At 39.1% G+C, this 17,236-nt stretch overlaps 1 protein-coding gene across 1 annotated transcript in view; it reads left to right on the top strand.

The window, feature by feature from the left end:
* Positions 1–16,683: 16,683 nt before the first annotated feature.
* Positions 16,684–17,236, top strand: part of GLIS3 (GLIS family zinc finger 3) — a 127,445-nt gene continuing 126,892 nt past the window's right edge. Inside the window, exon 1 of the mRNA XM_066338551.1 lies at positions 16,684–16,881. Coding sequence (XP_066194648.1) covers positions 16,751–16,881 — 131 coding nt within the window. The 5' untranslated portion in view covers positions 16,684–16,750. The remainder of the gene's footprint in view (positions 16,882–17,236) is intronic.

Below are 17,236 nucleotides of genomic sequence, written 5' to 3'. Positions count from 1 at the left end.
CCCCAAACTGACAGTGTGTGTCGGAACTGCAAAGGAGAAAGCAGTCCTTTAACAGAGGCAGTGAACTCAAATGAGGTGGAGGACCTTTAAAAAGTGTGGCATTTGCTTTTCAGCTCTCTGATGGTGGTTTTGTTTCTAGTCTCTCTTCCACCATCCCTGTTGTGCTCTAGTTACTTCCCCATCATTCCTACCTTCTGTTTTAGATTTTTTGAAGCAGTGTTCAAATCCCCTCACAGTCTCGAATTTCTTTATGGAGTGATGAAGATCTACTGGGACAGCACTCATGATAAGCAACAGTTTTCTAGTGTTAAAAACACATAGTTTATAAACAGCTACAGAAAGGCATACACACAAAGCAGGTAGAGAGTGAAATGTGTGCCATGTGAATTACTGAAGTCTTCTTGCACAAAAAGGTAGAATGTTTTGTTGATGGAGATTTCGTTCCTTTGCCTTTGACTTCTGGTAAAACCGATACTAATTGAAATTGTGTGTCAGAGCTGAAAGTGTGTGAAGGGATACCTGTGGGAGGAAGAGGGAGAACAAAGTGTACGTGCCCCATGTTTACTTAACCATAGTATAATTCTGCCAGCTGGACAAAGGGACTGTGCTGCTAATTGCCCTGCTACAAGCCAAGTGGAACACCAAGGACCAAACCTGTGTAAATGACATTCGGGTTACTTGAGAAGTTTTGTAAAGCTGTTCTTCCTGAAGGAGAGACTTGGGAAGTATTGTGCCTCAGAGTTCACAGGTTTCACTAGGCAGAATGCAGTTCTGATTTACTTTCTTTTCTTTACTCTTCGCTACTGTCTGCCTTTTTCTATACCAACACTGTAGGGTCAGCCTTGGGGTGTGTGTTGTCCTGGGTGGAGAATAGCTGTGTTAGTCTGATATTGCTTATTCTTAAACCTCCAGAAGTGGTTATACTTTGCCTGATCCTGAGATCTTAACATGGTGTAGGCGAATTTGAAGGTCTGCTGGCACTTTTTGGAAGCCTCACTTTACAGCAGCAGAGGTGGGGGCTGAGTGTGGTGCAGGTGTGATGAGCAGCTGTGGGGTTGGGAGCTGGACTGAGCAAGTTCCCTGCTGCTGCAGACATCACAGTAACATCTGGCAGGATTCTTGCACTGCAGAGGGTAGCTGAAACATCCTGATCTTGGTATTCTTGTATCACCAGCTGATAAACATGAGTGTCCTTGGTGTTGGAGGTGGAGGACAAGCAGGGTTTTCTCAGTACCCTTGCCAGTCTCCCTTGGATTGACTGTGAAAGGAAAATGCACATGAGCACATTTACAGACAGCTCCACAGTTAAAATATGTTGATAGATGTCAAGTCATTAATACCATTTGAGGCATGCAGTGCCTTCTGTCACTCATTTTACGTGTAATAAGTAACTCAGCAAAAACCTCAAGGGAAAAAAACTATGTAAAACTGTATTTTTAGCAAAATATATGTTTACAGCCTGGGGTTTTAATGTGGGGAAGAATATGTTTAGTGTGATCTTCAACTTTTTTTCCTCACAGTTGCTTTTTATAAAAGTAAATTTGTAATTTTTTTGTGTATTTGTATTTTTTGTATTTTTAGGTGATATATAAGTTGAATTGGGAGTATTTAAGTATTTATTATTTAAGTATTTATTAAGTATTTATTATTAATACAAGAAATATATATTCCTATCCCTAACTAATAAAAATGCTCCCTCAAGAACTACAGCAATTAGCCTGCTTTTGTACAGTCATATAGCAAACATCAGGACATCAATTCTGTGCAAACAATAACAATGTTTGCATTGCTGGTGATCCAATGCATTGCATTTTGGTGATCTTTATTTTGCATTTATTTTTATGTTAAGTTTTAGGGATTCTGGTTCAAGAAAGATTGTGAATTCCTCGGTCTCTGAGGGGACTTAAAAAGCTTTGTAGTATATTAAACCAGAAAGAAGGAACCCACATTGATTAGACTAAAAGAAAAAAAAAAGTGCTGCAAAACAAGAACAAACAGTAGTTGTGAGCCGTTTCTTTCCACATGACTGCTCCTGTGAATTCCTTCACTCTATACTAACCTATAAGTTCATTAATGGTCAAACTGAATGATTTGAATAGTTCTTTACCCACAGATCTCTAAAATGTGTCTCTTAAATTGCAAGGAGTTTGAACATTGAACATAATGATAATAATCTCATTTTTTCCTTCATGACTACCTAACGTGTTGTAACTTGACTTTGAAAGAAAGATTTCTTTCTTTCAAAAAGCTTATAGAGAAAGAAAAATTTCAAGACTTGTAAAGTAGAAACCAGGAGCTAAGTTGTGGTCCTAACAAAACTGCTCCCATTAAATCTACTTTTATTGTTTCTTTAAAATAGAAAAATTTGGTGTGGCTATTGACATTTATATTATTTAATTGAAATATATAGCTTTATCCTGATCATAGCTGTGATCCAGTCCCATAAATTAAGAATTTACACACCTTTACAGATGAGAGTTAGCCTATTCCCAAGTATTTACAACACTGCACGTGGTCAGGTTGTTGGGCTGTTAATCCTTTTGGGCAACCACATTGTACTTTTTCAAATTAATATCACAAAGAGCACAGCATCACAGAATTTTCAGGCTTGGAAGGGATCTTGGAAGATCATTTAGTCCAACTCCTCTGCCAAAGCAGGGTCACCCAGAGCAAGTTTCACAGAAGCACATCCAGCTGAGTTTTGAATATCTCTAATCAGGATTCCACAACCCCCCTGGGCAGCCTGTTCCAGGGCTCATGTTGAGGTGGAACATGTGTTATAGTTTATGGTCATTGACCCTCATCCTATCATGTGCAGCACTGAAAAGGGTTCTGACACCATCCTCTTGGCACCTACCTTTGAGGTGTTTATGTCTATTGATGAGATCCCCTCTGCTTCTCCAGAGTAAACAGACCCAGCTCCTGCAACCTCTCCTCATGAGAGAGATGCTCCAATCCCTGCATCATCTTTGTGGCCTCTGCTGCACCCTCTCTTGTCTGCTGTACTGACCAGCTCTGTGTCTCTCTTGTCTTGACAAGTCCAGAGCTGGGCAGAGCCTTCCATATGTCAACAACTGACTGGACATGAGCCAGCAGTGCCCAGGTGGCCAAGAAGGCCAAAGGCACCTGGCCTGAATCAGGAATGGTGTGGCCAGCAGGAGCAGGGAGGTCATTCCTCCTCTGTACTGGGCACTGGTGAGGCCACACCTCGAGTGTGTCCAGTTTAGGATGGACACTGAGTGCTGTGTCCAGCTCTGGGATCTCAGTTTAGGAAGGACACTGAGTGCTGTGTCCAGCTCTGGGATCTCAGTTTAGAATGGACACTGAGTGCTGTGTCCAGCTCTGGGATCTCAGTTTAGGAAGGACACTGAGTGCTGTGTCCAGCTATGGGATCTCAGTTTAGGAAGGACACTGAGTGCTGTGTCCAGCTCTGGGTGTCTCAGTTTAGGAAGGACACTGTGTGCTGTGTCCAGCTCTGGGATCTCAGTTTAGGAAGGACACTGAGTGCTGTGTCCAGCTCTGGGTGTGTCAGTTTAGGATGGGCACTGATTGCTGTGTCCAGCTCTGGGTGTCTCAGTTTAGGAAGGACACTGAGTGCTGTGTCCAGCTCTGGGTGTCTCAGTTTAGGGGAGATGTTGAGACACTTGAGCTCATCCAGAGGAGACAACGAGGCTGGTGAGGGGCTGGAGCACAAACCCTGTGAGGAATGACTGAGGGAGCTGGGGTTGTTCAGCCTGGAGAAAAGGAGACTCAGGGGTGACCTTGTCACTCTCTACAACCCTCTGAAAGGTGGCTGTGCTCAGCTGGGGTTGTGCTCTTTCTCCAGGCAGAACTGACAGAACGAGAGGACACGGCCTTAAGCTGCACCAAGGGAAATATAGGTTGGATATTAGGAAATTTTTTTTCACAGAAAGAGGGATAAAGTACTGGAATGCTCTGCCTGGGGAGCTGGTGGAGTCACCATCCCTGGATGTGTTTAAAGAAAGCCTGGATGTGGCACTGGGTGCCATGGTTTTGTTGAGGTATTAGGGCTGGGTTGGACTCAATGATCTTGGAGGTCTCTTCCAACCCAGTCATTCTGTGATTATGTGGCCTCACTAAGGCTGAGTAGAGGGACAGGATCACCTCCCTGTGACAGCACCTGCTGGCCATTGCTCCTCCTAATGCACCCCAGGGTACATTGGGCCCTCCTGGCCTCAAAGGTACTGCCAGTTCATGGTCAGCTTGTGGTTGTCACTCAGATACTCAGGTCCATCTCTGCAGAGCTGCATCCCAGCAGGTCAGTCTCCAGCATGTTGGGGTACTTGGAGTTATTCCTCCCCAGGTGCAGGACCCTACTCTTGCCTTTGTTGCAATTTATTCTCTCTGCCCAGTTCTCAGCTTGTCCATGTCCCACAGAATGGCAGCACAGCCTTCAGGTTTATCAACCATTCCCCTTGGTTTCATATCATCACCAACATTGCTGAAGGTGCATTTGATCCCTTAGTCCAGGTTGTTGATAAACAAGTTGAATAAGACTGGGACAAGATTGCATGGTATGTTCAGTGAAGCAACCTTCTTTACCCCGTGGATAACCTTTGAAATATTGGTGGCTTTTTCCTGTCCCTTAGCTGCAGCCTTTTGAAAGACAAGGTGGCAGTCTACTCAAAAATTTTATGCTGAACATAACAGGATTAGAGAAGTAGAAGACACATGTAGGAGATCAAAATGTAGTCTTGAAAACTTTAGACTTTACAGATATCTTTTTATGAATTGTTAATTTAAGAACTGTTGTTTCTTTTAAAAATCTTATTCCGTGAGCAGACATGCAATGCAGTCAGGATCACATAATAAATAGCTACTATAGTAATGATGTCATTGTTTCTCAGTAGGTTTTGTAGCTGGGTATGACTAAGAATGAACATGAAACAAAATCATACTGTATTTAATCACATAAGCATGTTTTACCACCTAATGCATACATAAAAATACTATAGACATATCTTTACCTAAGCCTTCAGGATTCCTCATTTCATGGATTTCTTAGGCCAAAACATCCTTTTAAAAGAACACCTGCTAAAAGAGCAACAACCCTTATGTGATGAGAACAGAAACTGGCTTTTAATTGTACAGAGTGAATAAAATGGAAGTGTTCATGTTTGGAGTTCTTGCTGTTTTCTGAAACCAGTAAGACACTTCTGGTTTTAAAATAAATTACTTTCCTGAAATTTTAAGTCTTGTGAAATCCTACAAATACATTATTTCAGTAGAAAGCTGAGTAATACCTATTCAATGTTTATTTCAATGTTCCTTTTTCTTACATATTTTTAACTAAAATCACAATGGGAAAACATATTTCAAAATGATAATGCTTTTAGAAGTAAATTTGAATTCTGCAGTGATGCCTGAGGTCTGGACATTCCCTGGGAAGTGCTCCTCCTCCTTACCCCTTGAGCTGTTTCTCTAGGTATTTTACTTTTCCAGAGGAGTCTCCTAACATTTATTTGGGTTTTTCTACAGGAACTAAACTGCATCTGTCTGCATGCAGTTAACTCCCCTTCATAGCAACTCATCTTGTTGCTGGAGTTTGTATTTTTGACCAGTCTTGACAAAAAGCCAGTGATAACACACCAGTGTTTTGGTTGTTGGTGAGCAGTGCTTGCACAGTGTCAAGATTTTCTCTCCATTACCCTAAAAAAAAAAAAATCCACTAGGAAAGGGAGTGTGCAAGAGGCTGGGAGGGAACACAGCCAAGACACCTGATCCCAGCTGACCAAAGGGATGTTCCATATTCCATGATGTGCTCAGTCATGAAGGCTGAGGAAAAGGAGGTCTTGCTGAGCAGCTGCTGCACAGACTGAGGAAGTGGCTGGACACCTGCCTGCTGATGGGAAGCAGTGAATACATTTCTTACTTTGCTTTGCCTCAGCATGAAGTTGTTTTGTCTTTTTTATTAAACTGTCCTTACCTTGACCCAGGGGCTTTTCCCATCTTTTCTTCTGCTGTGCTTTTGTGGATGCAGGGAGAGGGACCAGCTGGGTGGGCATCTGTCAGCCAGCATCTGACAACATCTGGGCACTCACAGAAAACTCTCACAAAAGCAGGCTGCTAATATGTCTGGTTTTTGAAGAAAATATTCTTTCTTCACTCAGCCTGCCCATCCAGACTTGATTCTTGAATGTTGCTTGAGGAAGAGAAGCTAGTCATATAAAGGATAAAATATTATAACAATTGTTTTGCTTATTGCCTTTTCTGCAATTAGAAGGACTTCTAGTCCTCTCTGTTGTGGCCTGATTTAATAATTTGTAGCCTTTTGGAAGTGGAATGGGCTTTGCTTTGCATTTTTAGCAGGCAGTATGCATTGTAAGTACTTCAAAAGCAAAACATGTTTTTCAACATAGAATTTCATGAACTGTATAATAGAGTGTGAATTTCAGTGTTATTGAGGTACAATGACAGCTGGCTGTATTAACTTCAGGAGTTGCAGTCCCTGGGTTGTGGGGACTCAAATCCCTGCAATTTAATGAAAATCACACCAGAATACTAAAAAAATACACACTAAATCTTATGAAGGACGTGTAAATTCTTGCATATGACAGAAGTTTGAAAAATTTCCTAGGTAGCCCATAAGGCTAGGTTCTGCTTGTAAAAAATTACCTGTATGCTTGTGAATTTAATGTCACCAAAATTCACTAGGATGATGTCCTCAAAAATAACATGACCTATTTTGAATCTTTTACCTGTTTAGCACATTCTCTCTCTCAAACTAGTATTAAAATGGATAGCACTCTATTTTTTAGAGACATGGAGGAGACATATACAATTGGGTTGGCCAGCTTCTTAAAAAGGTTTCAGTGTCCATCAGGACGTTTTTTGTGTGGTTTCCCCCTTTAACAAAGGTTCTCAGCTCAGCAGAGCGTGCAAGCACTTGCCTTTTTTATGCCTTTGTCTATGAGCACTTCTTTCCACCTTTCAGAAGGCCCTTGCAGACACCATTGCATTGGGATCCCACTATGGTTTCCTGTGTCTTCACCTCAGACCTTAGTCAGGAGCCAGCTTTGGCTGCCAAGCCCTGCCAACACGGCAGCCTCCTCTTCCCAAAGTAATAGCTGTGGTTAAGACGTCATTCTTTGTAAATCAGTTTTGGCAAGGGCGACAGCTAAGGGCAGGAGCAGGACTGGTATTTAGGGCCCTAAGCCATTCAATTGGCCTTAATCCTCCCTCTTATTAGCCTGGCTTTGTGGAAGGTAGATGGACTCACTTTAAAAAGATGAATCAAGCTTTCATTTTGGTCTTTTCTTTTTGGTCGCAACAACAAAAAGACCTGGGAAACTCCAATTAATTAGTATGGCTTGGGCTGATGAAAAGAATAAGGAATAAAGAATAAAATTGAAAGAAAAATATCTAAAGCTTTGAGAGGAGTGGAAGCATGTGGTGCTAATACAGATTTTAAGTACTTCTGTCTGTTTGTATGATTTTCCCAGGATTTGCCTCATGGACATGAAGAGCTAAGGTGGCAAGACAAGTAAGAGAGTTTTGTTTGGACCATGATGATGCTGATAGTGGCCTTCTCTCTAAAAGTCAGTTTAAATAATAAGAACCACTGTCATTCTGTTATTGCAATGCACCTTACTGGCCCTATATTTCATAGAATGAGATTGCATGGGAAGGTAGTAGTAGAAATTTCCAGAGAATGTGTGGTAATCATGCAGGTGGACTTGTAAGGACTAATTTCTCTGTCTAGAAAATGTTCTTCCAAATAGCTCTGACGTATTCCTGTATCCTGAATTGAGAAAATCCATGCTATGCATAAGTAGGTAAATCTTTCTGGTAGGACAGATGTTCTCTTAACCACAGCAGTGTTGCACTGGGCTTTTGGCTTCTGCAAACTTTTAACTATTACTTTTCATTGGTCTTTATGCTTCCTTCAAGGCATAATTTTCTGACTGGATGAATTAAGGACTTTTGGCAAGATACTTACAGTTAGTTACTGAATCCAGGGTATGTTTGAGCTGACTGCTGTGAAGGTGAAAAGATCGTTGTAAGAACTTTATTAATGATGAAAATAATGTATGTCAAAATAATTCTCTTTTCCTTGAGAAAGTACTTTTGTTTCACCAAAAGTGCTTTTGTTTTCATTTTGTGTGTAAAGAAATTTGCAAAATGGTTTGAGACACTGCTACTGTAGCAATTCAGAGTTTGCTGGTGTCTGATAGACATGCTTGAAATGTATATATTAGTTAACAAGATTATCACTTGAAAATACAATTGTATTTTTACTGAGAAGTTTTTCTGAGGTGATAAAATATATTGATATTTAATGAAGCATGAAAGACTTAAATGAACCATGAAAGCAACAGTTAAACTAATTAACTGAGTGTAAAGCCTCTTAGAATACGTATGTTATATGGGCTGTATGCTTGTTATTTCTGCCTGGTTAAACTGACAACCAGGATAACATTCTTACATTTTAGGAGAAGCAACCATAAACTATCTTGTTTTTGGTGTGAGGAAAGAAAAAAATACACTGGTTAGAATCTCAGGGACTATACTCTTCGAAAAATAGTGGTGTCCTTGAACAACTGACTTTATCTGGGAAACAAAAACATACTGAATGTGACTGCAAGCTGCTTAGATTCCTGCTTCCGTAGTTTCTGAACTTCTTCCCATGTTAACATTTGTCACCTGTTTTAAATGGGTATCACTAGTAAACATTGGCATTTATAGTTTATATTTTTGTTTATATATCATTTATATTAAAGTTTAGCATTTATAATTTATTTCTGCTTCTTGTACATTTTGGTATCTTAGAGGAGGAAAGATGCTTTTCTGAGAAAGAGCAGTCAAATACCTTGGATTATCTGTAAAGATTTCAAAAGGGAACCTCATATGGGATTAGAGTTTAACATTAAACAGCACCTTTATTGCATGCTTTTTTTTTTTTTGCTGAGCTCATGCTGTTACTGAATCAAGACATGCAGCATATCTGCACTGACAAATTATGTGGCAAAGACTGAGGTCTGGCCCATGCTGGAATTAGAAAACAAACTTCTTGCTCTTCTCTCCTCTGCTCGGATCTCCTGCACAGATGGCAGCAAATTTTGTCTGGAGGATGTTGTTGTAGAGCACTGGGGTTTGGTCAGCCTTCATCCCCAGAGAATCTGTTCCCTCACTCCTGGAGATGCTCTGCTGCATCCCTTTTTCTAAGTGAATAAAGGAGGCAGAAGGTCTTCCCTTTGCCTGGGGCCTGGAGGAAGGAAGGGGTGGTCTTCTTCCCATCACTGCCTGTGCAGGCAGGGAGAAGCACACATAAGGTGTGCCACAAGAAGAGTAGATAACAGCACAGTGAACACAGCAGGAAATCAGAAATTAGTGTCTGAACAGATTACTGTGCTGATTTGCTTTGATAAGTGGGATGATAAGGTCTTTAGAGTAATGGATCTGCACGTGCCCGGGGTCACAGACAGCAAAGCTCCTATGTAGTGTTTTCAAAAGCATTAGGAACATTCAGATAACAGAAGTTACTTGAGCATGTTTTAATTAAAATTGAGGGAAAAGAAAATCAGGAATTAATGGAAAATATTCCAAGAATGTATTTCTAACATGAAGAAAAGCACGGATGTGCGGTGAAGGTTGAACAGTGCTAGAAGCTGTTGTGGCAGATTAAGTGTTACATAGTACAGAGAATTATATTTTCTAGAATATTTTCTTATTGCCTCTCCATAGTTGGCTGCATTGCAATCAGATGGTATCAACAAAGAAGTATTACAACCAAATTGCTGGAATCAATTCACTTATTTTGCAGATGACTGCAACGCTGTTAAAACACTGGATAGGGTGTTTCCCTGTTGATCTTATTTTAGTCCTATAATTCGTAAGATATGAGGCAGTTTTAAAAATACTGGTTTTCTATCTGCTTCCCAAGTAATGCCACATGTAAGTGAAATTGTGCTCTGTGCTCTCACATACATACTGATATTTATATGTGTTTATTTAAGTCAGTAGTTGCCCATTGGCACAGCAGCTGGAAGGTATTGTCTCCTATTATCTCAAATTCTAATACAATTATCTTCTGGTCTTTCAAATATGTGTAAATTTCCATTTTGATTGTAATAATACTTTTCTCTTTTTCTGTATTGTAGTGGTATTCTGAGAAGCTGGCCAGTACTGAAACTTAAAACATGAAACTCGCTGGGTTTTCCACCTGGTATTATTCACCAGTGGATTCATATATTGTATTTCTAGTGGAGTTTCTCTTGATTTATACCAGCTATTTAATTATGAGGCTTGCACAGTGTATTAATATTTCAGAAATACAAAATAGGCTAAGTTTTGTAAATAGAAACTGGTTACTAATACCATGGAAAAGTAGTAGCAAAAACCAAATGTGTAAAGCTCTAAGTTTTCTGCAATAGAAAATCACATACCATATTATCCTAATAAGGACAAAAGCAGAAGTCATCTAATGTTACTGATAACAAATAGAGAGTTACCCATTGCAGCTAAAACATTTATATTTTAGTTCAGTTAAACATTAACTTGTGTGTGCACTAGTTAACTGATAACGTCTTACATTTTATGCAAAATAAAAAAACAAAGTAGCTTTCAAAATAACTTTTTCGTAACTGATAGGTCTTCCTGATATAGATAAAGCTGATTCAAGATTAGTTTAAGATATTAAACATGTCTGTAGATCTAACTGAACATCTTTGTTTTACTGTGTCTGTTCTTTCCTAAAAGTTTCCTGAACCTGGCTGTTTCAGAATGTATTCTTAGTTTAGTCATTACAGGACCACTGTTTTCATTTGTTTAAATTTAGTGGTTAAAGTGTTCCATAGAAGTAGGTGATCTCATTGCTGTCTGCTCTAAACCAGCTAAGTTAATCACCTGTGAGGTATTGTTTTCACTGGTCAGTTCTGGATAATTTTTTACCTTAGTTCCAGTTGAAGGGAGACATTGTTTTTCATTGTGCTTTGTCAGTCTCTTTTGTCTCACAGTAGAGTTGCTGAAAGTACATCTTTGATTACTTCATACAAAGATTGCAAATAACATTGGAAATTAGTGTGAGTTAATTTAACCAAATGCACTCTGACAGTGAAAAAACTGCTTTTCCAAGATTCAAAACATGAAGAATCTTTAAAGTGCATACACATACTGTCTCTTAATATCAGGCCATTATATAATTTGGTTTAATGTATTTTCTTGAGATTATTGTTATTGATTGTAAAGATTAGGACTCTGTAAACAGGGAAGAGTATGGGTATATTCAGTACTAGTCAGATTAATGGTGTATCTAACTTGGTGTTCAGGGTAGACACTGCCAGAGGATTTGGAGAAAATTTGTTATTTAAAAGTCATTGTTGATTGGGTTGAGAAAACCGTAGGCTATGATCATAACCGTGATGTTAAAACCAGTGGGCTTTTAGGATCTTAATTTCAGGATTTTGTCTCTAACTACAAATCTTTTATTTCTTTTTTTTAATTTTTGTTTTGTTTTTAAAGATAATAAAGGCTAAGAATCACTGTTTCACTAGCACATATTGTCTGTGTGGTGTAGTGCAGTTGAGAAACTACAATATTTTGTAAGACTTGCAACACAAATGATAATTCAGCAAATTTTGAGTCATAGTTTAATAATTTACTTGTACTCTGAAAAAACTCCAGCTTGCATGCCATAAAAAAAAGCTCATACCTAATGTACTTGTGACTGAATTTTTGTCTAGTTCACCTGGAAACTTCAAGGTCTTTTAATCTATGTGAGGGATACATTCACACAATCTGCCTTATTCCTCTAGTCTCTGTCCTCTTCTGTATTTATTGTCTTGCAACATGCTTTTTTTCTCTTTTCTCCCCATTTTGGTGAATAGAGAGTCCACACAAACAAGAGTGGAAGCCTGATACAAGGGAAGTATTAAAACCAACCACCAGCTCTCAATATTTTACATTACAATATTGTGCATATACATTTTCTGTGTTATGTGGACGCAGAAAATCCCCTAGGGAAATTAGCTTCTGCACTCTTGTTGCAATTCTTTTATTTCTAGCTGTTGCTGTTGTTCTAACAGTAATGAGAGACAGGTTTTCAGAACACTTTAGTAGCTTTGTTTCATAGTGATTAGTTCAGTAGCTATAGAATTTATTCATCAAAGAGATGTTCAAATTGGATCTGGTGTTACGTATTTGTTATGTATGTACTGTTTTTCAGAACACCCAAAAATTAAAACTGGTGTTGCTTTTATATGTTTTTGTTGACCATGATTTATGTATGGAAAGCATTGTTTACAGTTTCAAACATTTGGTGAAGTAGTTTAATTTTTTAACATGAGATACTTTGCAGAATTTACAAAATGTTGCTCTTGACATGGAGAAGTATACAAAGAAATTGGTTGATTTTCCGTCAATTTCTGGTTAAAAAAAGGTTTTAAAATGAAACTGATTTCCTATTGGATTCTTCCTCCAGACAGTAAGAGAACTACATAAATTAGGAAAATCTCATCTAAAATTTTGTGTATCTAAAGTAGTTGTATTTTTCTGCATTCTTTGAATGTTCTTCAGGACATAGCAGTGAAATATTTTTGCGTTTCAAGATTGGGTGAAGTTTAGCCATTAACCAAGTATAGAGAATAAACAGGAAAAATAGGCAGGCTAATGAATGAGGAAGTAAACAGATTAAAATATTTCCATAAAATTTTTTCTGTTTCTACTTGTTAACTATTACTGTTATTTGTTGATAAGGAACAGCTTTGTTTTATGTGTTATTATGTTTATTTGGAATAAAGTGTCTGTTCTGGTCAGCTGTAACTCTTACAGTGAGAGCCACTGCAGGATTGATTCCACCTCCTGAGTTGTTGTTGGCTTTATTGGACTGTCTCCTGATTTATATCCTAGTATAAAGGAAAAGGAATTACTTCTTTTACTTCTTTAAAATATTAACTATTTAACATATTTTCCTTAGAATCTACAGTGTCATTTAAACTCACTGGTGTCCTCCCAAGAGTTCCTTTTTTATCTCATCTAATGTGGATTCAAGGCACTGAGGAACTTCTGATTGTCATTTTGCTGTCCTGAAATTTTCAGGCTCTGGGACAATGATACAGGGAAACCTGAACTGAGGGGATTCTCTGGCACTGGGGATATGTAGTTCTTTCCAAAGCCTGATGCCAGACATAGTCATCCTGAGCTTTTGAACACACTAAATTGACAAAATTCTGTCAGCTTGCCTTTTAGCAGCAGGCTCATGACAGCAGGCTAGATGTCCATTTTGTGTCCATTTAACTTTATTCTAGATCAGATGTGGTCTGTGCCCACTTTTGTGGTGGGTTTGAAGTCAGCATAAACTTCCCATTTGGAGCTCAGACTTGGTTCAGCACAGATGGGATTCCATGCTGCTGCCTGATTCAGGTCAATTTGATTCTGTTCAGTGACCTGCAGGGCACAGACAAGGTAATAATGATGGTTGTTGGACACATTTAGGCCTTTATGAGGCAGCTGATGAAATGTTACTATGATTTGGCTTTCCACAGCAGCAGCCTTTTACTTCACAGTCTCTTTCAGTGGTGGGAGCTGATGATTTATTCTTCCATGATAATATCCCCTGCCTTCTTTTTAGTGGGAGAATGGTTATTTTTTTTCTTATGACAGCAAATGCTTGTCAATGGTAAAAAAGAAAAAAACCTCTTGCTTCTGTTTCCGCATCAGAGAAAAGTCCAGGCAAATGTTCATGAGTCTTGCATAACTTTAGTTTATCATTCCAGTAATACAGTCTCTTCAAAGCCCTTAATTTCTTGTGCTTTCTTTTCAATGGCTAGGAACCAGGCCGTTTTTGGTCATCCTCCTTACCATAACACAGCAAATTGTCTTACCTACAGTTGGCATCCCTGAGGTACTGTTTATACACAGATATTAATAGCAGACCCTGTAACTGAAGGGGAAACTAGGTTGCACTGAGGATGCAACTTTCTGTATTTAACAGCCCTGGTTTGGCACTACTCCCTTTTCTGGTTTTTCTGCTGGGATCTCGGGTTTTTTTCTGATGTGTAGGTTTCAAGCAGCTCAGATTTAGTAGTGAATAAATAGCAATTTCACTGTATCATTGCAGATTGTTACTTGAGATGACATATGGCCTTTCTCTAATGGAAATCTGACAAATGCACAGTCCTTGATTGCCTGATATGATAAAGCAGATATTATTGTTACTACTGAAATTTGTTTTAAGTGGCCTTTAAGTGAAGGGTGTTAATGGTATCATCTAGGAAAGGATCAGTATGTATTTGCAATATATATATTCAGTATACATTTTCTCAATGCTAAATAGTAGATTTATGTATTAATGCGTATATGTATATACACACTCTCCAAGCATTGCAACTGTGTTTCAGTATCAAACCTGGTTGAGTTTCCTACATTGTTACAGTATGCTTTTCTTTTATATAATTTGGTGCAGAATGTCTTTGGTTCTACATACTAAAGGCATGTTGGAGTCCAGGACATCCCCTTGGATGGCCTGGGACCTGAGGAAAGGAGTTTGAGCCCTGGACAGGGGGGTGTGGAGACGGTCCAGGGGGCTCAGAGACCTTGGCACAGAGCCCAGGGAGACACCGGGTTTGATTTTAATCCACAGGAAAAGCTTTCAACATTGCAGAAGTAATTACAAACTTCCAGGATGTGAAAATTGTAGTCTAGCACAGTAGATGATGTAGAATTTAATAGTCTTAGAATTTTTAGAATAGAAGTAAATGGGGACAAGATGGTGGAATTTGGGTGGTACCTTATGTACTTCTCCTTCTTCCTCGTCCTCCATTTTTTGGGGCGGTGATGGCACAAAGTAGTTAGAGTGGATTGGGCCGAAGTAAAATGTCACTTCTGGTGTGGGCACTGGGCATTGGCACAAAATAGTAAATAACTAGTACGTAATTATCTGTATAAATGTTAGGGGACATCCCATCTGTGGGGCAGTCGCCTCGTGTCCCAGCTGCTGTCCAGACCTCGGCTGGGAGCAGAGAAAATTCTGAGATGTCAAATAATAAACAATGCCAGAAACCTGAAAACAAACCTTGAGGACTCTGCTTTCTTACACACACATGACTCGGGGCTTTTTAGAGGGCCAAGGACTTTAAACCACCTAAAGCTCGGGTGAGGAAACCTCCCCGACAAAGGCACTTTTCTGAAAAAGAGGTAACTGAACATTTACAATAGGTTACTGAACACATATAGGCATATTGTGTTGCATTATGTGTTTTTTATGGCATTAATGGGGATAGTAAATTTTTTTATTTCACCTCATCCAGCTTTTTGACAAGAGGAGGAACACATTATTATCAGAGACAATTTACAGTTTTTGCCTAATATTTGCTACTGGTTCCAATTTAATTATCTGTAACACTATAAAATCAACTACTGAGTAGCACATTGATTCAGCTTTAGTGTGTTCAAAATATGTACTGTCCTGCTTCACGGGAAAGAAGATAAATACCTTCTCTTTTTCTTTTGATTTAATTGAACATCTGTTGTGAGAACAGACAGTAATCCTACAAGAGCTGAAATGCTTTGTCATGGTGTCCGCACAACAAAGTGGAGTTGAGTGCAGAATCAGGAATTCTCTTTACACATTTGTCCTTGGGAGTATTTGATCTGGAGGGTATTGAAAGATTTGGATTTTCTTCCTTTGACTGGGAGAGCCATAAATACCTTGATGTACTTCTCACTGCAGTCCACAACCCATCTGAAGAACTTGGAGAAAAAGCTGTATGAGCTATAAGCCCATATCAAAAGTAGATTTCATTTAGGAAAATGGTTTTCATTGAAATACTTTTCACTGTTTGTCCTGATCTTGCTATCCTGATTCGTGGAGTATTCTGAATACAGGGAAACAGCTAGAAATGTGAATTGTCTAATTATTCATTTCCATCTGTGATGAGAATTTGCTAGATGTCCATAGTATGACCTGCATTCTAACTTTCTAATCTCAGTGTGTTTTAATTCAGGTGACCTTGTAAACCACCTGCTGTGATCTAAATCACAGCACAAAGTACACTGGGCATTTTGAAGGTATGTCCCAGTGGCCAAGTGTCTTTTGTGTTTCTGTGTAATAGCCATCAGTTTGAGTCATGGCAGCAAGAGTTTAAGGGCAGGCTGTGGCCTTTAAAGAAAGTCCAGAATGCCTCTTAGTTTGATTCTGTTCTACCTAGGATTCCTCTACCTGGACCTCTAAGGAATGCTGGATTCCAGCTGTAACTGTCTTCTGCTGGTGAAACTATGCAGCCAGCACTGCAGCCTGCGTGGTCTCCTTGCTTGTTGCATGGCATGGGGTAGGAATGATTAAAAGATTGCAATGGATTTTAGCTGCAGTGTTTGGTAGGACATGGTGATGTTCTGGCAGCCTCCTTGGGTTCTCTTTTCCTGTCTTCTTCATAGAGAGCTGTCCCTCAGCTGAGGACTCTTTGACCTGGTGCTTTTTCTCATGATGTTTAGCTGGTCTTTATTGTATGTATTTCACATGTTTTACACATGCGTAATCTATTAATTCTCCTGTGGAATATTTCTATTTATGTTCTGAGAAGTGTGCAAAATTCTTGTGCTGCTCCCTGTTTTGTCCTTCTCTGAGGATTCCCATTACTTCCTGGGGTGTGCATAGTGGGTTCTGTGCCTCATCACGCATTCATAAGATAAATACTAACCTGCTTTGTTTGTTTTAGGAAGCCTTGGTTATGGAAACAAGTGCAAGTCCATTGGAAAAGGCAGCAGCAGCAATGCAATAATCACCAGCAATCCCATGACAGTTCAGCAGCTGGGGTCTCTTCCACCTTCAGTGAATCAGCTTCCAACAGCATGCAGCCAAATCAACTCTAGTTTACAGAGGTCTATGGATGCTTCCAGCCTGAGTGCTTCTCCATCAGATACAAGGTCCTCAATTACCTTTTTATATTCAGTAGTTTAAGAGGAGGGGGTTTAAAATTCTTCTGTAATTGAAATGTGGTATTTCTGATTATTAAAACCAGAAAATCATTCTCTGTTTTGCCACAGGAAATTGAATTCCATGCAGTTTAATTCAGATCAGCTATAATCATTCTGTTCGGATCATTCAAATGATGGTTGAAATTTGGCCGTGCAAAATTTGTGTATGATAGGACTTTTTCATTAGAAAAGACTGTTTTATATTCACAAACTAGATTTTTGTACTAGGTATAGGAAGTGTTATGGAGGATGAAAGCAGAAATAGTCCACATTACATCTACATAGTGCCAAGTGTGCCATGTTG

The sequence above is a fragment of the Sylvia atricapilla genome, chromosome Z, assembly GCF_009819655.1.
Source record: "Sylvia atricapilla isolate bSylAtr1 chromosome Z, bSylAtr1.pri, whole genome shotgun sequence".
In the NCBI taxonomy this organism is placed as follows: domain Eukaryota; kingdom Metazoa; phylum Chordata; class Aves; order Passeriformes; family Sylviidae; genus Sylvia; species Sylvia atricapilla.
This window is presented reverse-complemented; position numbering and strand designations above follow the sequence as displayed.